The sequence below is a fragment of the Anoplolepis gracilipes genome, unplaced genomic scaffold (genome assembly GCF_047496725.1).
Source record: "Anoplolepis gracilipes unplaced genomic scaffold, ASM4749672v1 Contig18, whole genome shotgun sequence".
Lineage (NCBI taxonomy): Eukaryota > Metazoa > Arthropoda > Insecta > Hymenoptera > Formicidae > Anoplolepis > Anoplolepis gracilipes.
The window spans coordinates 126,416-150,839 of NW_027328669.1; the positions used below are offsets into that span (position 1 = coordinate 126,416).

The window sequence follows — 24,424 nt, forward strand, 5'->3', positions numbered from 1 at the left end:
TAACAATTACGCTTTAAAAATGAATAATGAATGAAAAAACGATAAGAACATTTTAAAGTGCTAATTTTTCTCTTTGAATTGCTTTTTTAATTATTATTTATTGATTATTAATGATTACTACGATCATTTTTTTCACCAGTTATAAAGTTAATAGCTTGATTTTGCTTTAATAATAAATATCTCGGGAAAAAAATAAACATTCGTTAAAAAAAAGAAATTAAAGCTAAAATTCTGCTTTTTAACACCCAATTAATGAAATTGTGCTAAGATTTTTTTTTAATTCGGTATTTTTGGACAAGCTTTGGAAAAATTTGTTCAATCGACGGACGTTGCTTTTTTACAATATCATTTTGTAACGAATAAAAAAAATTGAAATTCATTTAAAGATTGTAAAACTAGAAACTTCAAACTTTGAAACGGCTTTTTATTGATCTTATTTTAATTATTTTTAAGGAAGTTGCAACTACATGAAAATGACCTTTTTTTGCATAGAAGAAAGTGTCTCTTTAATTTTTTTTCATAGTGTATTATGCAAAATGATAGAGGAATTTTGACATTTTATGAAAAAGTTAACAAAGACAAAGAATTATATTACATCAATTATATTACACCATTGAATGTAATGTAAGAGGGATATCAAATTAATTTAATTAATAGAGAATCTATCGCAAACGTGAATGCAACAAGCCGTACACGAATATGTTACAATATGTTTCTTAGCGTACAATAAATATGTTTCATCTAAAATATTAGGTTAACAAAACAAAAATTCTTGATAATACGAATATTTTAATATAAATTGATAAGATGGAATGCTCGATAATTTTGATCTTGTGTGTTGAAAACGTAACACAGTGTACATATTTCTGACAGATAGGTGTAATACATATTTTCCAAAGCATTAGCCTCTAAGTTTCGATTTTTTTATATTTTTTTATTTCTCTTTCATATAACGATGTATATTTGTGTTTTTCATCATTTTAATATAAAATATTTTGTGTTTAACAATATTTAGTATTTTCAATTTCTTTGAATATAACGAGCGCTTTACCAAAGATATGCTTATATTCGAAAAAATTTATATACCGTTATCACAACATATTCATATATGTATATCTATATGTTATATCTGCATTATCGTACTATATCATATTAATCTGTATTATTGTATTATGTAATTACTCGTTAGATACCTAAGACAAGTGCCTATGACTTTGCGAGCTTGTCATGTTACATATGCACATACAAATATAACAAAATTGTTTTATAATCGGTAATAAATGTATTTTTAGAGAGAAATGTAATTTTTGCGTTGGATATTTTTGAGAGGACAGACATTTTTTCAAGAATTGGCTTACTAGTATGGTTATTATTGATTTATAAAATCTTTTTATACTTATTTTGTTAAAAATATTTGCATATTTTTTTTAAATATAGATTATTATTATTATTCTATTGGATATATGTGTTTTAGTCTTTTGTTTTGCTATAATCTTAATCAATGCGTAATTTATTTGGTATTATCATTTGTCATAAAAATACATATTGTGTAAAATGAAACAGTTCTATAATTTTCGATTGAAAACTCTAATAGATATAGCGATAAAGCTAAACCATTTTATGATAGGCCTTTATTATTATTTGTAGATCCGCTTCTTTCGATAAGAAAGCAATTTAAGTACCTACTTCTTAAGATTGTTATATGTATATATTATCACAAATGTTTTAAATCTATAATACGTCAATAAATCAATTAACGTCAAAGAAACTATTATATTTAATTCATGAAGGGCTATATATATATATTTCATATACTTTTAATTCTCTACTTTTTAATATGATACTTAGAATTAATCTAATTTCTCATTTTCTCAATATCTGCAATTATTGTCTTTTTTTGGTGTAATATTCTTTATTATTTCTTTATATTATTACCTATATACAGGGTAATTCAGACTACACGTTTTTCTTGAAAACGTCACAGGAAGTTACGGTAAAAAATTTCATTTCTAAACGATACTAAAGTATTTATTGGTGATGATATTAGTTTCATTTCTCAGGACACACAAATCGGAAATAAGTGCAACTGGGTTCAATTTCGAAATTTCAAATATAATAATATGGAAATATAAGTTGAATATAATTGGATAGAACTTTGAAAAAAAATAACTTTTATTAAAACTAAACTTAATTATACCTTACAGGTTAGGAAAAAAATGTTTGAATGTGTGCTGGATGTTTTTGCAATAATTTATTAAGCTAATGATTTTTATTATGAAATGTTAAGCAAAATTTACAAGCAACAAAAAAATAATAGGGTGATCCCATTAAAAAAAAGATAAATTTTATAAAATTAAAAAAAAGTCGAGTAAAAAATTTTTTTTACCTGCGCTTTGTTGCGAACTAAAAACAGTGAAAATTTTTATTGTTAACCTTTTTTATATTTCAACCAGTTGCGAGATATTTACTTGTCAGTACATTATTGACGAACACCCTAACAGTTTTATATCATTATATATAACTTGTGCTACATAATATGATATAAAAGAGTTTTATTTTTTTACTCGTTATTTTTTCGAGTTATGAAAATCATCTTAATTTTTTTTTAATAAAGCCGCTCTAATTTTTTTTATACGTATAAATAGATTCCTCACAATATTCAGCGTTAAAAGTTAGCACAAGATGGCAAAAAAATTGAATATTTTACAAAATATTTTATACTTTAATTTTATATATAATTTATATTATTAATTTTTTTATACATAATTTTATATAAATTAATGAGATCTCTTATTCTTATTCTTATTAATATTCATTTTTCGATTATCCCTAATATTTTTATGCATAGAGTGATGAGGAATCAATTAGTGTAAAAGAATACATAGTTGTTTTTAATAAAAAATACGAGTATTATTCTTTATGATAATTATGTGTTTTTCTTTACACCAATTAATTTTTCTTATTTTGTAGATAAAAATATTGGAGGTAAAATAATCGAAAAATGAATATTACGAGATATTTCATAATTTATGTAAAATTATGTCAAATTAAAGTATAAAATATTCAATTTTTTGCTATCTTATCCTAACTTTTTACGCCGAATATTGTAGGGAATCAATTTATAAGGAAATCAGGGTGGTTAATTTAAAAAATTAAGATGACCTTCACAATTCCAAAAAGACATGAATAAAAAAATTTTTTTACATGCGGTTTATTGCAAACGAAAAACTTGTTTTGCGCAAATTTATTTCATTAAATTTTCTTGTAACTTCAAGCAGTTGTAACATATTTATCCAGACGCATTTATGGATACGGACGCTATGTATGTATAATAATATGCTGTATGTATACACATATTATTTTGCAACATTATAATAATGTAACAGAATATTATTGCAGTTATAATAATTTATAATAATATATAATACTATTATATGCGTATTCTTTTGTCTGTTGCTATGCGATAATCCAGATTTAATTAACTCATATTAAGTTTTTGCTCTAAAATGCATTTAAAGCTTACAAAAGATGGGTACTAACAATAAGTACTAATATAAAATCCAAAGTATATCTTTTTTGTTAGTTCAATTTCTTAATTATAATCTCAACAAATGTTTAATATTAAAATGTTAAATATTTAATATTTTCGATTATGTAACTAAAGAGTAATCAAATTAAATATTCTTTTGAATTACTCAATCAATCAGTACTTAAAGTGAAATAATTTCAAATTGTAATAAGTTATACTAGAGAATAACTAGATAATAATAATTTACTATTTATGCATTATGAATTAAGTTATATGAGTTATTAAAGTAAATTTTCGCTTAAGATTTTAAAACCAATTTTGGTTTATTGAAATTCTATTTTTTTATATACTTTATATATTGTAGATACTGTATTGAGAGAAACAGTCACTGTATTCTATGGAATATATTTTTTCAACAAATGAAGATTTCTTCATTTTCCATTTCGATTTAATATATTTGTTCATTAGAGAAATTATTTATTATTTATTATTAATATATTTATTTACGAAGAAATTATTTTGTTAACTGAATTATCAGTCATAAAAAGTCTAATTCAATTAATTTTGTTAAAAAAATATTTCGTTCAACTCATTTTTATTTTTCTATATTTCTAATTGTTGCTGATTAATAATTATCTAAATAATTAAGAAACATCTAATTCTAATTACAAGAAGGATGAACTAATTGAAAAATTTTTAGGTCTGATTAGTGATCGATCAAGTAATTAGAATTATATTTCATTCTGATTACTAATTGATCAAGTAATTGAAAAATTTTCAATTTTGTGAATAGTGATTAATAAAGTAATTGAAACACATACTTCCCAATCTACATAAATTGGCGAGAAGTGACTATATGAACGTTTCCCATGAGGTTCATGAAGTGAATTTATTTCAACTTACTTACAGTATGAGTTGCGATCTATCAGATTTTTTTATACTTGTACCGGCAAATAAATTTGTTTCCAAAATAACCTCATTATTGTAATGCATGTTTTAGTAGAGCGTTTTGACTGTATCTGAGATATTTTATTACGTGTATGATCAATTGACAGTTTGCATGATTTTGAAAAACAATTGTATTTTATAATTTATTTATAGTTTTAAGTGTAATTATTTTTTTCGTAACTTTTTAATGCAAATTAAGCGAGAAAATCAATAATAAAAATTACATTATTTGAAATTGTCGAATACGATCCGGAAACGACCGAGTCCTCTCGAACGCGATGTGACGTCACAGTGCAATATCTGCATTCGGGGAGACGCTAGTAGCGCTAAATAGCGTGAAATAGCGTCCCCAAACCTAACCAATATATACAGTGACAACACACTATTTTTATTTATTAAAATATCCAGTTATTGTGAAAGTAGGCAAAGGTAACACGTACAAAACCGGTTTTCTACCTCTATGTAAAAGTACAACAATTAAAACATCCAATAAATTTAAACGCTTCAAGAATGATCAAATATCGCAATACAGAATACAGAAAACAAAAACGTTTGAAACTATTGCACTGTGACGTCACGCACTCTAAACAATCAAAATCGTTTTCTCACAATTTAAATTTTATTACATTTTTTAATACCTTCCTATTGATTAAAATTTAAAATTTTCTTATAAATAAATTTATAATAATATATATTTAAATTACATATATAAAAAAATGTATTTTTTTAATGCAAACTATTGCATTAATATTATTGCGCTGAAGAGAGCTTGAAATGTCAAGCCGAAACGTCCGCTTTTCGATGTGTTCTTTGTTATGATTGTTTCAATATATTGCGCCGTTTATTTTTATTATGTTAATATTATCGAATTAAACTTCATGTACATTTAAACATTCTTAATCTTATAAAAATAGTTCTCCATACCTTGTACCCATTCATTTTTTCAAAGTAATTGAAACTTTTTCATTTTTATTGTCGAATATTCAAGTAATAAAAAAGTTTTCTACTTTAATTATTGATTAATCAAATGTAAAAAAAATTTGACTTTGGTTACTGATTATTCAAATAATTGTTAATCAAAGTTGAAAATATTACTAAAAATACCGATGATGTCGATCTTTGGATATAACTATTACATGTTACATTTAAGAGTGGGAAATTACAATGAATCAATAACTTACCGATAACATTTATATATATATATATATATATATATATATATATATGTATTACTCTTTGTGACATTTCGTTTTATTACTCTTATATAATCCCAGACAGCACAGTGATGTTTTATATACATATTAAAAATGTACATATTGGATGTTTCTTACGTATTTAAACATCCAGACTGAAGCCTTTTTAAGACATTTTAAAGATATTCAGTGTTACTTTTCTAGATATCCGAAAAGTCCATTTTAAGGACGAAAACAGACCAACATTGGACCTGTTTCAAACATTAAAAAACTTTTTAAAATAGGTAGAGAGGTAGAGTATTGTTCAATTTTAATACATATTAGAGTTAATTTTCGTAATTCATTTCATGACCATTTTTAATCTATTATTGACGTTTTCACCTTTAAATTCATTCAAATCAATTAATTATATCAAAATGCTTTGTAATTCTATTTAGAATTGATTGTCATTAATAATATAATAAATTATATATGTATTTAAGTTATATAGAAATTTCGATTTTGTCAAATAGGCAGTAAAACGGACTATTTCCACTTCAACCGACCAGTTCTAAATAATCTATTTCACGTTTTGAATCTCTTGTTGAGATTATATATTAGAAATTAAACTGATACAAAAGACATACTTTAAATTTCATATTTAGTATAGTATCTGTTCTTTGCTTTATATACATTTTATGAAAACTTGAATACGAGTTAATCTGAGCGCGCGGCGTAGTAGCAAGCAAAAAAAAAACACGTATAATATATATATATATATATCCAAAATTGTTAATTTTACTACGCGCATAACCATTCTTAAATTTGTATATTTGTTGCTGGGTATTGATCATGTAACTTTTTCCTTAGGGCAGAAACGTGAAAAGTAAAAAGTTTCACATGAATTTTCTATGATCAGCTACGATTTCACGCGATCCTGTAAATGTCTTTGGGATGTCTTTTGGACATATTTTGAATATACGTATTGTCTCTTTTTTGAGGTTTTTTATCCGCTATTGTTATTTATTCATTTAGACACAAACACTTTAATTAGATACTTAGAATGAATTACTCTAATTAGAATATCTTTATTAGATACAAAAAAAATTAATAACAGTTTCATACGAATTCTTAAAAATTCTTTTTATAAATACGTAAAATGGACATTTTTAAGACGTCTAAATATAAATGTATTTTGAACGTCCAATGTATATTTTTAAAACGTTTACATTATATCCATGGACATTTGGACTAAATAAAAATCAAAATTGGACGTCCAATAAACATTTTGTGCTATCTGGGATATATTAATATAATCTAATCGTTTTTTGAGATATAACTTATACAGTTTTTCTATTTATAATTTTCACGTTACAATATAAATACATGTACAGTGTTCTGTAATAACCGCTCGTGCAGGTAGAATGAGTTAAACGAGAAGTGATATGGTTATAACCGGACATCCTATGTATGAGAAGGTTTGATAAGTAATAATTCTACAAATAATTTTATTGAGTATACTTGTTATAAACAGTATTTTGCGTAAATAACGTTGAAATCATCTAGCTAAATAAGATAAGATAAGACAAAATTTTATTTTAATGTCAGATAAGATAGATGAATTATTTTAAATTTGTCTAGATAATAATATAATAATATAAAAAAATAAAATTATAAAACATCTTATTTATATGATTTTAAGATAATATTGCTATAAAAAAATCTGTTTAAATTTTTAAGTTGCTTTAAAATTAAGAAGAAAATGAAAACATAATCATGAGAAGCATGTTGCTAGTGTCTGGCAGATTATCTAGATAATTTCATAATTTATTGAGATAATCATCTAGATAACAGAAAATACTGGTATAAATGTAGAGATTTAGTGTAAGAATGTTCTCTACAAAGTGTGAAAATTCGGGGACGATTTATGTCAGCCAGTCAAATTGACGCTGGGTGTTTCGGGAAAGCTCGTGCATTCTCGGAGTCAGTCGGAGACCGGTTGTGTGTGTGCGCGCCTATCTTCTCTCTGTATATTTCTCATTCCTAATTCCTACGTCAGTGTTCGCTGCGACTCCGAACGAGTGGGTTGTCGTTGCGCGTTTAACTTTGGCTGACTGATTCCAGAGTCTCAAACACATTTTTTTTTCCAAAACGCGGCAGTTGAGCTGTTCCCTAGTATCGGTATCAGATATCGCGCAATATTCGTGTTCGTGCGACGATATTGAGTAAGAAAATTGCCCATTGTGAGTGCCATCGCACGTTGCGCGCCGCATTGTGTCACGGTGTGTACAGAGTATATACGCGAGAGGGACAGACGGTTGAAAGAGGAAGTGAGAGAGAGGGAGAGGTCGAGAGAGAGAAAGAAAGGTTGAGCCGGGCGGGCGTGAAAGAGTGACAGAGAAGCATCGACCGGGGTCGCCGTCGCGGAGAAAGGAAAGACGGAAGGATTATATATTCGGACAAACATGGCCACTGCGATCGACGACCGGCAGGAGCTATTGGAGCAATTTCAAGCGGTACGTATCCTCGTGAAAAATCCGCGTTTCTTCGATCTAATAGCATACTTTTCTTTCATCCTTTTTTCGCGGTTAGCACGCGGTTTCTTATCGATCGCCGGTGGAAACCTACCTTCACACAAGGTTGCGTTCCAAAATTCACTCCCTGGAGTAGAGTAGTATTTGATTGACCAATCACGGGACAAGGAATTTTTGTTTCTCTCGTCCTGATTAGTCAATTTAACGCTACTCTACTCCGAGAAATAAATTTTGAAACACAACCTTGCGGAAGCCGCCGCCGGTTGTCACCGCCCTCTCAGTAGAATAGGTGCTGATCGGCGCCTCCTGCGCACCTGTGTGAATCAGAGCTGTAATCGAGAACGTCCTTTAAGATGAATCATATCTCGCGCCAGGTCATTCAGTGAAGTTGAATATGCCGATATATTTATTCCAAGCTGTAAGCGAAATTGCGTATTTTCCGATCATAAAAAATGTTATGTCGGAGATACATATATGAAATTGTTGAAATGATTGAAGAGAGATTTGCTTTAATAAATGTTAAATAATTTTATTTATTAAAAAATTTCATTTACTAAAGAACAATTTAAAAAATATATATAGCAAAAATATATTAAAAGTAATAAAAAGATTACTATAAAAATTAAAAAACCTAGATTGATCTTTACATAACCTTGATATCTGCATCTAAAGTCAAATCAACCATCTTATGTCTCCTTCAAAGTCACAAAACTTTTGTAGGAAACATGTTTCGATGGAAGACCCGGTTTCTGCGAAAAATATGATGAACTTTTTATTAAATACACTCTGTATATATTCAATATTTATACAAAACTAAATTTTGAAATCAATAAATAACAGAGAAATCATGTAATTTTAATATAAAATATACTTTTATTATCTTATATTTAAATAAATTGCATAATATAACATTTAAATAGCTCGATCAAATTTAAATTTGAAATTTAAATTAAATTTAAAATTAAATTATTTAAATAATGTAAATAATTTAACATTATTGAATACATACATTATTGTGAATAATGTAACTTAATTATTATTATAATTCAAATTGTTCTTAAATAAGTTATTTAAATTTAAATTTAATTATATTTTCAATTTTTATGTTTTGTAAAGAATTTTGACTTTATTAAATTGTATAATGTTAAACAATACAATTAATTAAGCTATTAGTTAATATTACAAACAAACATATTATACATTTAGAGTTCATGTGTAGCATGGCACAGCAATTTGTAAAAGTTTGATCAATGCACTTTTCGTCACAATGCATCTTTGAACGATACAGTTGAATACAATTTTACGATATGAATTAAATATTACTAAACATTGATAGTATGATTTACACGTGGAGATGTAGCGATGTATATACTTGGTTGATCTAATAATATTTTTTTTGAAACTGTTGGCAATTGTAAACATATTATAGATTGTGATATCGATAAAAGAAACAATAAGGCTTATTGAATCTGAGATAACAAAAAATTTTATAATAATTAATAAGTAATAGTTTTATCGATATCATAAGTTTAATTAGTAGTAATTCGAAAACTATGTATTAGCTCAATTTCTGATTGCGAGAAAAAACTCAAATAATATTATATTTTGCAGTTTTATGAAATAATTCACACGTGATACACAAATTAGAGATAACAATTGTCACTTTATAGTTTAGAAGTCCAAGTCTACATTTTATATATTGTAAAGTAAATTAGGTGGGAATAAGGGGTGGCAGGAAAGATAGCCTATCTTTGTATGTAAACATTCTCCAATCGTAGCTTCCTTTTTCGGCGATATTTGTTCTTTATGTTATCATATTTTATCTCGTGTAGATAAATCAGAAAAACCACAGATATATTAACTACAGCTTTTGCTAGTATGAGTTTTGTTGCTACTCGATTGTATTCTATTCTTTGTGACAGACTTTTCACGGTTGATCGACTGTGAGCACGTAACTGTTCGTTTCCGAAAGCATTTTCTTTTTTTATTACTGATTCTGATTGCTTTCGAAAGGTAACCTGGCTCTGAATATAACTATCTGATAACATACAATTTTTTATGGTCTGAAATAATATCGAGAAGTAGGTCGTTATTAAATTGTTAAATGATATAATAATAATAAATGTATCTCTATGTTTAGTAATCTATTTTTTAGTCCATTTATGACGAACGTCCTATTTTCTTGTGATAGAAATTTTATTATAAATGAAACGATTTTAATGATGAATATCACAAAATTGAATGTGACTATTAATGCATCTATAAATTATAAGCTATTTAATGATTTTAGAATTAATCTGTGTGTGAGACTTTTAAAACATAAAAATAATGATAATTTAATTAAATTTTTTTATATTATGATTATGTAGGCTTTTTGATGCGAGTTATAATATAAAATATTTTAATCATATAATTATAGAGGGTGTTTCAAAAGGTAAGGTCAACCAAGTAGGAGGTGAAAAAGGACATTGAGCAAAACAAATAATGTTAATGAACTTTTTCGTTTTGGCTATAAGGTGACCTTGACCTGACCTTGGCGACGCCACTCAGGATCATACTAATCCTACTACATAATGAATCACTTAAAACCCAATAACTTTTGTATGAAACATTTCTTTCGAAATTGCGTATTTTTCGAGAAAATATTTCGAAAAATACGCAATATATATATCATGTAATTTTGCAACTATATGTTATAAGTCATGATTATCTATACTTTGACATTTCTACTACGAAAAAAATCAGGTTCGGAATATATTGTATAATTAATACAGTTTTATGCCAGGTCAATGGGGATGTCATAATTATTAATTGTTCAGCCGACTTTTTACGAGAAAGTGGATATTTCTTAAATGTACACTTGTGCAGTTGCATCGAGTATTGATTGGTTTTTAGGTTGTCGTAGGTTTTATACGAAATTTTTAGGACCTTTTAAAGTTAGCGTACTCTTTATGATACCGGTTTATCGAATCCCGCGTGACTTCAAGACAAACAATGAGTTTGCTACGGTATGCGCGAAAACATTTAATCAGCTTGCATTGGAATATCGGCATATTATATACAGGACGTAATTAAATTTCGCGATAAATTATCCGTTTTGTAATTATAATTTTCGTTTTTCGCGAATTAAGCTTTAAAATCGTAAATAGGCGAAACTATTTTTTATTTTTAATATTTATTTGATTTTACTTTAATAAGTTTTAATTAAGGGGATACCGAAGTACCGACCGAGTTCTAACCTAACAAAAAAATAATAAAAGTTGCAATTTATATACATAAAATAAAATAGGTTTTCCCTTCTCAGAATTGTATAAAAGAATATTTGTCAACTTTTAGAAATGAACTTAGAATGTTGTGCAGTACAACATTTGTTTTTAAAGGAATACTTTTTTTCTAGGCTTCTAAGTTCATTTCTAAAAGTTGACAAATATTCTTTTATACAATTCTGAGAGGGGAAAACCTATTTTATTTTATGTATATAAATTGCAACTTTTATTATTGTTTTGTTAGGTTAGAACTCGGTCGGTACTTCGGTATCCCCTTAAGATCTTTTAGTTATATATATATATATATATATATATATATATATATATATATATATATATATATATGATATATTTTTAATGTTAAGAAATATAAGTATTTTTTTCATCATGTTTATGCGAATATGTATAATAAAATTAGGAGAACGAAAATGAAGGCTGCGTCTTGAAAATAATGACCTTGTGTTACTGTGAACGAGATAGTGGAATTGTTCTTTTCCGCCGCGATCATACTGTCGAGAAAGTCTTCAATTATCTTATTGATCGCATTACCGGTATACGAGAGGCACAACCCCTTCCTACATCCTGCATGATAAAATTGTATGCGATGTATAAGGGCCATTTTAAGAGCGTGTCACCCCCGTGATGCGCGCGTGATGAATCATCATCACGTTTCAAAAGTCGATAAAATACAATACGATATGTTACTTGCGGGCATAGATTATTTTTTCTTTCTGTACACGAGAAATACTCTTCGGAAAGAAATAAATAATGATTCATAACTATTATAATAAATGAATGATAACGACAGCAAGCATAAATGAAAAATATATTATTTCACTTATGCTTGTTACCATATTTATTTCTAACACGAAATTTTTTATCTTAAAGTTTAAAAAAATATTACCTTAAAAAAAATAATACTTTTTTACCTTAAACTTTAAAAAAAAAATATTAAAATAATATTTTAATATTTTTTTCCCTTTTTTTAATCCAACTTTTTTCCGATTAATTATTTTTTTCTCTTTTTATATAAAAATTGTATCTCTTATAAATACATATTACAATACATGTATATACAATGCATTCAAGAGTGTTTTTTCAATGGATTATCCGTCACTCTTTCGTTCTTAATGGGATGATTCTTAATCCTTATTCATTCGATCATATACTTTTTACGCTGTAGGCATCATCACGCGAGATGCATATTCAAATACTGGATTAGGGATTTTAAATATTCACATTAAAAAAAATCTAATTGTGTAAATAAATAAATGAATACATTAATGGTGCTTAATTTACAATGCAAAAAACAGATAAACATGAATTTTATAAGCATGTAGTTTTTCCACATTGATATCATCTTCGATAACATAAAAATAAGAAGGTGGCTTGCATGTTACACTTTTTTTAACGTTTAGATTTGACTTTCAATCAGGTAATTTAAACAATTTTTTAACTAAAATTTATTTTAAAATTATATATTATTTAATAAAGATTATATGATACAGATAATAACATATATTTAATATTAATGATTGTTAATTTATTGAATAACTCGATTTATTTAATAACTTTTGAAGTTTAATTTCTCTCTTTAGTCTCTAATATTTTCATAATTTTTAACTAAATTTTTATAATATTTACAAACTTTTAACTAAATTTTCATTAATGATTTGCCATTATCACTTGTAATAAAACCATTCTATGAACACACGTGCAATATTTTCTTGAATATATCTTTCTTTCAAATATCATTTTTTATTGAAAATGGCATAACGCAATAAAATATATCTTGAATTGTTGATGATGAAAGAGCTAGATGCGGAATAAAGTCGAAGTGTATGCACGAATTCGAGCTTTCAGAACTCGCATTTCGCTCGTATTTCCTGTCTGATATTTGCTTCTGGAATTTCGCACTTTATTTGCTAGCGAAGGCAATTCACCGTGTCAGTATGATGACTTTTTTTCGTGTCGCACCGTCGAATCGACATTAAAATATTCAAAGCATTAAGATGATGATTATATCTCGAATTATGGTTGTTAAAATTAAATCGTTCTATTTATTTACATATTTGTATATATTTTTTATGTTTATTTATATTACTAATGATATGAGAAAAATATATATTAAAAATGTATATGTATGTGTATATATATATATATATATATATATATATATATATATATATATATATATATACTTATATCTAATATTATTTATTTATAATATATTTACAATATAATTATATATTAGTTATATAATAATATATAATTATTTTTATTATATATATATATATATAAAATAAACAAATTTTATTGTACAATATTATTATTATTTTTCTATTCCCTAATTTTTTATAATGAAAAAATTTAAATTTATATATATATATATAATATAATTTTATATTATATATTATATATGAGATATACATATGGATAGTTATTGCTTGTATATTGCTCACGCTAGAGCTATAACAGAGTGTGCACATGCAAAAAGATTACTCCAGAATAAATAGGAGCACGTGTTACAAGCGGCCACCCGAAGCGCGTCGAGTCACTGCGTTGGCACGTGCCATTCTTTTCTTATCCAGTAACCGCGTTGGTCTTTCCGTAAAAACAGTAAAAGACCAACTGCTGCGAATAAGTAGCGTTCAGTTTACCCGATATATACACGTGATTATAACGAGAATAAAAATATTGTCGAAAATATACGACAGTATAATTTTACATATTTTTGTTATCTGACAATGAGTTTTAAAACTTTTTGTAGGCGTGCGAAATTTTATTTGTTAATTAACTTGGATTTTTTTTTGTTTTATTTGATTCAAGATTTTCAGTTTCTAGATTTTTTTCTTTCGCTAAGGTAATTAAAACGATATTTAAAAGTAAAAGTACAGACGTTATTAACAGATGCATTTCATGCGTCGGAGATTCTTGAGATATTGCGAGTCAAAGACTATTTCATAGCTTCACAAGCATGAAATTAATGCGGAATCGTCCACTGATATTTTACGCGCAAGAAATATTTCACGCATTTTCAATTAAAACGGAATGATTTGATAAAATAGTGCCAGAAAATGGGAATTAAATATCTTTAATATTTTCATAATGCTTTAAATTAATGCATTTTTATTAGAATTTAAATTAATACATTTATTAATTTATTAATTAATACATTTATATTAATGTTAGGGGAAATATATTATTAATGGTATAAATAATTTGTCAAAAAAATATGTTGAGTGTATTATTAAAAATTATTGTGATATCATTCCTCTCTTTTTTAGCTCTTCCTATTTACAAATATAACTTCAAAATTCTTGCAAATTTTATACTAGTGCGTCAATGTCGGGACATTATTGCATTGTACGTTTATTTTGATAACGAGAAATGAGATAAGAAACAATTTGTTTATATCTGCAAAAATAATACATTATTTTGTGCATATTTATATGCATATCTGTGCGTTTTAGGATATTCCTTGAATTTTTGCAGAACGAGTCAATTTGCATAAACAGATGGAGTTGTTGTAAAGACTGTTTTTCTTATCATTAGAAGAATAATAATGCTACTACTATTCAATTGTTGCTCAAGTAAGTACGTTGTTACAACCATGCTACAATTGTTATGTAATTGTACGACGCTGATATAGTAAATGGGTCGTGCAATCGACTGTTTAAAAGTAAGATCGTTATGCAACTGCACCTAGGTCGCCTGTAATGTACATATTACATATATATATATATTTTATCAATCAGTGGTTCTCAATATCTCCTTCGAAAATCTGGAATTCTCTTTCCGGAAATTTCTTTTCTTTTAATCAGAAAATTATCATCGAATTTTTTGGGACACAGAATTTAAAAAAAAATTTTCTTTAGTAATTTTGTTCTTATATTGTAAGCAATCGGTCTGATTGATCAAGTTGTGAATTATAAATGTATTTAAAATATATTATAAATGTATATATGGTGCTTTATTGACAATGCAAAAACAGACAAGCATGAATTTTATAAGCACGCAGATCCAGTTTTTTCCACATTGATATCATCTTCGATGACATAAAAATAAGAAGGCGGCTTGCATGTTACATTTTTTTAACATAATATTTTTTTCTGTTTTTACATATTCATTAAAATTTTTACATATTATTAACATTTATACATTTAAATGTCTTAATAAAATACTGAATATGCAATACACATTTTTCATTGTAATTTTTAACCCTTTGAAGCACGAATGTTCGTATTATTAATTTTTTGAAATTTTACATCTGAAAGTTTTATGAGTTTTATGATCATGAATTTAAAGTCAGAAATAAAATAAAAAAAATAAAACTAAAAAAAATTATATTTAGGTCTGCCAAATTGTACCATTTTGGTTTGACCGTTTTGAATTAAAAAATTTGGTAATTCTGATCCCAAATTTGGATTCAGTGACTCAAAAAATCTTCAGATTGTAAGAGATTATCAAATTATTTATTTGAATTTACAATATAAAATATTGATTTTTCAGTTATTATAAAAAACAATGAAGCGGAAAAATCTGAAAAAATTCTTAAAAATACTTCGGAATGTCCTGAATAATTTTTTAAATTATCGTTTTGATATTAATAATAGTTTAGAAGAAAATGAATTTTTTTTATAAAAAGCACAAATTTTGACTATTTATTTATTTTTTATAATAATTACATAAATGAATTTTTTATAATAATTATAAAAATGTATTTTTTATAATAATTATATAAAATGTACGGTTACCTACTTTTTTATTACACTTGTTCATGTGCTAAAGGTTCTGGAAAAAACAAAAAAAACCAACTGAACATCAAGAAATTCATTAAAATAATTAGACACTGAACAGAAAAGATTGAGTGACACATCATATCGCAAAGGGTTAATGCAAAAAATGTAAGTGTTATGCAAGTGAAAAATGTTTATTTTACGAAAGCCATTTAATTATTTTCAATATCAAATCTAACATTAAAAAGTTATTTTTCTTTTGTGATATCTTGATAAAAACCATTAAAAATGCACATAATAAAAAACTTATTAAAAAGTTTTTTAATTTTAAGCATTTAAACATTTTCTAATTTTATCTGAAATTTTGAACAAAAATACTTAGAAGATGAAGGAAATTTTATTTTATCTTTTTACAAGATTGAAGACATCCTATGACTAATTATTTTGAAGATGACATCGATTCTATGCAGTTTAATTATATATGTATGTGCATTATTTATGAAAAAAAGCTTTTATTCATGATATTATAGTTGTTAAAAAAATAAAATAAAATCTTAAAAATACACTACTAACATAAGATTCTCGCGTTGTTTCTTGATAGCGGTCAGATTAATAGCGGTAGTTAAAGTGCAACAATGTATGATAAGTTTGGTAGTGAATCATTCTTGATGTTATATTTAATAATAATTTTTTTTATAGCTTTGAAATTAAGTATATAATAAAAAAGTACCTTAAAGTTAAATACGCAAATGTTTACATAATAAAAAGAATATTTAAAATATTAAATGAAACATATGTGTATGTTATAATCATTATCATAAATATTATTATAATTATTATCAGTAAAAGAATTATAATTTTAATTATAATTTTTAATTAGAACGTTTACAAGAGAGAAAGAGAGGGAGTTTATTTTTGTGTAGAATTAATTTTATATGAAAAAAAAACAACAGGAACTATAAAAGAACAAATTTTTTTGCTGTTTTAATTTGTTATACTTCTTAACACATTTATATATACAGGGTGATTCTAAATAAGTATGAAAAATTGTAAAATATGATTCTTTATCGAAAATTAAGGAGGATCTTTCATAACTATATATTTTCATGTTTTTAGTTATAAAGTTATACTCTTTAAAAGAAGAGCTGAAGATTAGGTTTTTATTTTTTTATTAAATTTTGGACAAGTTTCAGAAATTTTAATTAAATTTTCAATTTTTTGTAGACATTTTTCACTAGTAAAAAGGATATTTAATAATATTTTTTTTAATCCTCTCGTATAGTTACATAAAGCTGTACATGATAATGTATTTTAGTTTTTCTAATTTTTAACATTTTTTAATTAATTAATTTTAAAAAATTATTAATTTTACGAAAAAATAAATTAAGGGAATCATGCTTTTTAACGTATATTTTTAGATGATCACATTCTGGTCCGTTAAAAAATGTTAATAAAAAATTATTAAAATCAAAAAGAGATGTAAGAATATATAAATTTATATAAAGAATCTGTAATTTTCGACAAAGAATCATCTCCTAAATTTTTTTTTTTAATCACTTTATATGCATATGCATATGTATATGTATGTGTAGGTGTCTCAACACCTTTTAATAACAGATTCTCTGGTTAATTTGAAGATGATTTTTTTCTTAACAAAAATGTTGAAGGGGTCATAATTTTTTGCAAGCTTCCGATTTTTGCCTGCCATATATATTTTTGTAACTAACAATAATAACATGTTAATAATGACATTTTAAATTAAAATTTTATTACAGCAAATTCCACTTAAATTAAGCGAAGAATGTAGCTGTATTAATTTTTTAATTCCAAAAAGTTCAAAAAGTTTTGTTTGCCAAAAACTCTATTTTTCAATCATTTATATAGCTCGGAAATTATTGATGCCTCGACATTATCGCTGAAAAAAAATTATCTCTAAATTAGCTAAAGAATTCTGTTATTAAAAAAATCCCTCTGCATATGCATGTATGTATAATATAAATATAAAGGCATATATAAAAATATCACATAATGTTTTCCTTGTTCGAGTTGACTCTACATTGGAAATGCGATCCGTGAAAGATTTCGTTATAGACTTGATTAATACGAGAACGCTGTACTATGAATGCGATCGTTATGGCAGGCAACTTATCACTTGAACTTCTTTTTGTCCAGCCAGAGAAAATTAATCTATGAATTCCGTGATATCGGCTGGCGGTATCTGCGTATATTTATCTTTGTTACGAGCGGATCGAGTTTAATTATTAAACTAATTAAATGTTTTGTTCAATTTATAAATAATGTTACGGATTTTATAGTTTTTGAGATATGCTATTTTTTAAAGTATTTTTATGCCTGATTATATTCAGTTTCTTTTGTAATTTTTGTCATTCATGCCTCTTGTTGATATTTTTTATTTTTAGTGTGCGACTATTACACTATTATATAATTATAACACTAGAAGTATTAACATTTTTTAACATGATATATCAAGATCAAAGTTATTAAAGTTGATAATCGAACTATTTACATAAATTATAATTAAAATTTTAAGTTTAAAGAGTAGAAAATTTTGAAAAAAAAAAAAATATATGTATATATGATATATCTCAGAAACCAAAAAGAGCTTGCAATGTGATTCAAAGTGCTATTCAGGATTGTGTTCACTATATATGTATATGTAAAAATTAAAGTGTATATGTAATATGTATATGTAAAAATTAAAGTGATCGTAAGATGTGACCTTTTCACAATATTTACTTATAAAATATTCAGTATTGATGATATTTGCATTTTGAAATATCACGGTAGAAGAAAATAAGATATTAGTTTATTATTATAATTAAGGAGTTGCTTCTGAAAATGTCAAAAAAATGTGGATGAGATTCCTTTCTCAGCTCCGGATAATGTACGTTTCGAAGTTAATTCTCACATAAGAACACCCGGGTACATACGTGTTCATACCGTGGCGCGTATGCATCCTTTGTCGGTTCCGTTCCCACGCTTAGCTCCTTAATTACGCCATGTAGTTATAATTAATCCTTTCACAGCACATGACGAGGTTCCGCGGTTAAGATTAACAATAAGGTGCGATGAAAGAAGGCATTTTTAACTGCACAAGGAATTATTTTTGACTTTGTAGGACTTAAAAATAGATTTTGCGAAATAAGAATTTTATCTATCATAAAATTGTGATTTTGCTTAATGAAACTGTTTTAACGAAACGTATACATTTTAACATATGCATATGCACAAATATATGGATAATACGTTCGAATAAGCCATTTAAATATTATTTAAATACACTATGCAAAAAAATGGCAACTTTCTTCCATATAAAAAAGGCCAATTTCCAAGTAATTGCAACTACCTTAAAAATAATCGGAATAAGATCAATAAAAAGGCGTTTCAAAGCTTGAAGTTTCTAGTTTTAGAATCTTTAAATGAATTTAAATTCTTTCTATTCGGTACAAAATACAAAAAGTGATTTTTTTCACGATAAGGGCTGAGCACCAAAACCTAACTTTATGTATTTTGCGAGCACCAAAATCAGGAAAGATTTTAAGATCGAAACCTATTTTTTATTTCTATTATTTAGGGTACTTTACTCTTGTTGGTTTTGCCACTCGATAGGTTAAAAGTAATTTTTTTCACGATAAGAGCTGAGCACCAAAATCTAACTTTATATATTTTGCGAGAACCAAAATCAGGAATCATTTCAAGATCGAAACCCATTTTTTATCTCTATTATTTAGGATACTATACCCTTATATGTATTTTGTCATTGTGAGCTAATATCTTCTAAATTATAATAAATAGCTAAATTTTATTAATTGTTTCTTAAAGCACTTATTTTTGATGTATTTACTTTTTTATTTCTTACAAATATTTAATAGTGGGGTGCTAGCTTGATGAAAGTCAGCACCCCACTTTTAATCGCGAATTTTTGCCAATTGGTTCGAGAACTAAAATTAGGTATAGAGTACTAAATTAGCACCTAAATAGCACTTAATTTTAGTATATATATATATATAGTATATATATATATATATTAATTCGATTTGTTATGGTGGGGTGCTAGCTTAACAAGAGTCGCTGATCGACCTATCATGACGCAAAGGATTAAATGTACACAATTATTATTATTTATTTTATTAATAAAAAGCGGAATAATAATATTATTACGTCTACGATTTTTCTTATTGGCCGATACACACACACACACACGTACACGTACACACACATATACAGGATGGGCCATTTTAAACGGTACGGTCAATTTCCATAGTTATTTTTAAGAAAAAATCTGAATTTGCAACTAGCAGTTACACATTTTTACTTTAACATAATTATGTGTTTTAATACCAATTGATTCGTCTCGTTATTCTGTGCATAAAAGTATTAGGATAAGATAATCGAAAAATGAATATTTTACGAGATATCTTGTATTTTATGCAACTTTGAAGCCTTATAACTCGAAAAGTGTTTAATGAAAAAACATTTTATCATAGTGTTTTGGAAAGCTCTCGAGATAAGCTACAAGAATATGCAATAATATATAGGATGTCCCATTTAAAAATTAAACATGAGGTTCATGTGACCTTCAAATAACTCTTCAAAGTCAAACCAATGGTACCCTCTTATAGCCCCCTCGAAACCATACAACTTTCGTCTGAAACATTTTTCTCTAAAATGCTCTGTTTCCAAAATAAAAGGGTGGTACGGGAGGTCATGGACACTCTGTGTATATATATATATATATATATATATATATATAGAGAGAGAGAGAGAGAGAGAGAGAATTTAAATAATGAGTTTGTAAACAGATCATGACACTTTAATGAAGGCTAAGATATCAAAGTGATCATTTTTATGGGTAAAAATAAGGTATCTTGAATTGATGAGTCAGAAAGCGGATGTATCTTCTTACGAGACTTAAGTCGCATCGGCTAATAAGTTTGCTCAAATTACCAATCTGGGCCACGTGACAGTATCGAGTATCGTAATATTTCAATCTGTCAATCTGGCTTTGCTTATTCTTTTGTACATGTCATTGAAACTCAATCATCGTTTTCGCGTCAGCAAAAAGCATAAGCATCGAAGCGAAAATAATAGTATGTGTAGGAATAATATGTGAATTTACAGCTATAAATATTATTTTCTAATTACGGCATACTTTATTTAAATATAAAACTATTATTATGAGCGTTTTGTTTATTATGAGAATACTGCGAAAATTGCAAATGTACAGTCTAGAAGAAAAACAAAACAGGCGGAAAATAAAATTCTAATGTCATTTCTTTTATAATTGCGCACTTGTGCCATTAATTTAATCGGCAGCACCGTTAATTTAATACCAATCATATACGTCGGGACGTTAATTGTTCATTGTACGGCTTGAATTTTAATTTATGCCACGATATAATAGACAATATCCGAGACAATATCAGATCAATACTGGAAAATAAGTAGCCTAATTCTCGAGTCTTGAATTTAAAGAAACTTAATAGAACAATAAAATTTTGATTGCAATTTGGAAATATGCTCATTTGCTTCTGCCATTATTGTTGTTATTATTTTTTTGGTGACAATTATCAACGCCAGAAGCTGCCAATGTCAACAGTAGAAGCCGTGGTGTGTGTAATCGTGGATTTTTTAAATATCACGAAGAACAGTGCAGTTATTGTCGGCTGAGCTCAACTTGCAGGAATAAACGTGACGGCACGAAATATTTTAATAAATTCCATATTGTAAACTCAAAAGTGACAGTTTGAGTATTACAGACTAATAACTTTCACTTTTGCGGAATTGTCAACTAATCTCAAGATACATTTGTTTAAATACTTTATCTAAACGTATTGCGTACAATTTACTTTTTCTGAGCGGATTATTATTTTGCAAATTTAGATATTTTTAAATAATTATAATAATTTTTTGTTTATTATTATTTGATATTATTTATTATTATTTTATTATTAATATTTATTATAATTTAATGTTATTATTAGAACATCTTCAATTGATGGTTTATGTATGAATTTATATTTGTTGTGTAATATATTCTAATTAATAAGTTATAAAACTTTTATAGAAAAAATAATATAATAACTTTATTAAATAAGTAAATAATAAAGAGGCAATAGGAGCGAGGAGATGTGAATATAAAATTGTAAGTTTGTTATATATAGATGATATGTCGCACTTGTATTGACAATAAGTACATTAGTAACATTCTATAGAATGACGGAAATTACAATAAAAATTTGAACGTTTCGATTCATGTTTTGAATCCTCTTCAGCATAATATATGAATTAAATAAATGAATTATAAATAAAAAACTAAATTAATGATAAAACATCGTGTAATAAAGGCGTAAGACATGTGTGAACATAAAATCCGTGATCGTATTCGCATGATTAAAAGGGTCACTGCTTCAGAACCGCTGTACATATTTATCGCATGTTAGTTGTATAAAATTACATATATATAAAACGATCCAACTTATTTCGGCTCTTTTTTTTTTTGTACGGCTTGCATAATAAGAACGATCCAGACTTAACAAAAAATTCGACCATCTAATAAACAAACAACAAAAAGAACAAAAATTAACTACCCAACCCATTCGATATTTTCATCTACATAATATGTCAGCACACCAACACAAATCAACCCATGACCAACCCGTCAATGCTTCTTACTCTTTAAAAAAAACTTCCATTTTTTGACGAAAAAATCGACACAAAAATTGAAATCGTACCAAAATTTGACAATCTACATCAGAACAACATATTTGACCTCAAAGACAATTGGTTTATAAATCTATCCTCTACACACTTTCCTAGAGAGATACAAGGCTTTCTACAATTAGGCGATAATTTCAGCGTACCTTCCACCTCTACATCTAAGATAGCTACCGATTTTATCAAAAATTTTGAAAACAGTCTAAAAAAAGTTCCTACCGAAAAGAGAACATTGTTGAGAAGTCGAACACAAACCATTATTAAATCACTTTCCACAACATCCTTTTCACAAAATGAAACCACTAAGAAACTAATCAACTTACAATCAACCACTAACAACTTCTTAAAAGAAAACTTGAATCTCATCCTTACCAGAGCTGATAAAGATAACGTTACCGTGGCTTTGGATAAAGACAAATACATCCATATAATGGAAAATTTATTGTCAGATAAAGAGACTTATATTTTATTAAACAAAAACCCTATTAATAAACTAATCTTAGGCCTCAATGACATACTGAAACGGAAAAAACAAGAATACATCTCGACCATTGAATACCGTAAAATGTCCTTCAGTGAAGGTAATTTACCGCGAGCATATGGGTTATCAAAAATTCATAAGATTACATCCCTTATAGGTTGATTGTATCATCTATCAATAGCCCATTATACAACTTAGCCAGTTGGTTACATAAAATCATGTACGACAGCTTCCCGAAACCGAATAGTCACATTGCAAATAGTTTCGATCTAGTCAACAAATTATCTAATTTACATATTGACAATGATTATGAGTTGTTTTCGCTAGATGTAATCTCATTGTTCACTAACATCCCGATCAATTTAGCAGTAGAAAGCATATCAAAAAGATGGCAATATATCACAAATAATTGCAACATCCCAGAATCAGAATTTTTAACAGCAATAAACCTGGTCTTAAACTCTACATACTTTGTCTTTAATAACAAATTTTATCAACAAACTTTTGGTACACCAATGGGCTCCCCACTCTCTCCGATCATCGCTGACATAGTCCTACAAGACATAGAGGAGAAAACATTGTATTGAATTTTATCCCTCCCGTTTACTTCAGATACGTGGACGACATATTAATATCGGTACCTCCAAAATTTATTGACGAGACATTGACAATTTTTAATTCTTTCCATAACAGAATACAGTTCACTGTAGAAAGAAATGACCACAACAAGATTAACTTTTTAGACCTAACACTCATTTTAATTAATAACCATCTAATATTTGACTGGTACCATAAGAACACATTCTCGGGTAGATATCTCAATTTCTATTCCCAACATCCTAATAACCAAAAAAGAGGCACTGTAATAGGCTTAGTTGACAGAGTATTCTTATTATCACATCCTACGTTCCATGAAAAGAATATCCAATTTATAATAAAGATTTTACTGGACAACTCCTATCCAACCGATTTTATATTTAGAACAATTAACAACGTAAATAAAGTTTTTAATTAACA

At 26.7% G+C, this 24,424-nt stretch overlaps 1 protein-coding gene across 1 annotated transcript in view; it reads left to right on the forward strand.

Annotated features, from left to right (window-relative positions):
- The first annotated feature begins 7,687 nt into the window (after positions 1-7,687).
- The window catches only part of LOC140675722 (plastin-2-like), a 42,492-nt gene continuing 25,755 nt past the window's right edge, over positions 7,688-24,424 (forward strand). The window contains exon 1 of the mRNA XM_072910347.1: positions 7,688-8,165. Within this exon, the coding sequence (XP_072766448.1) occupies positions 8,115-8,165 (51 nt within the window). The 5' untranslated portion in view covers positions 7,688-8,114. The remainder of the gene's footprint in view (positions 8,166-24,424) is intronic.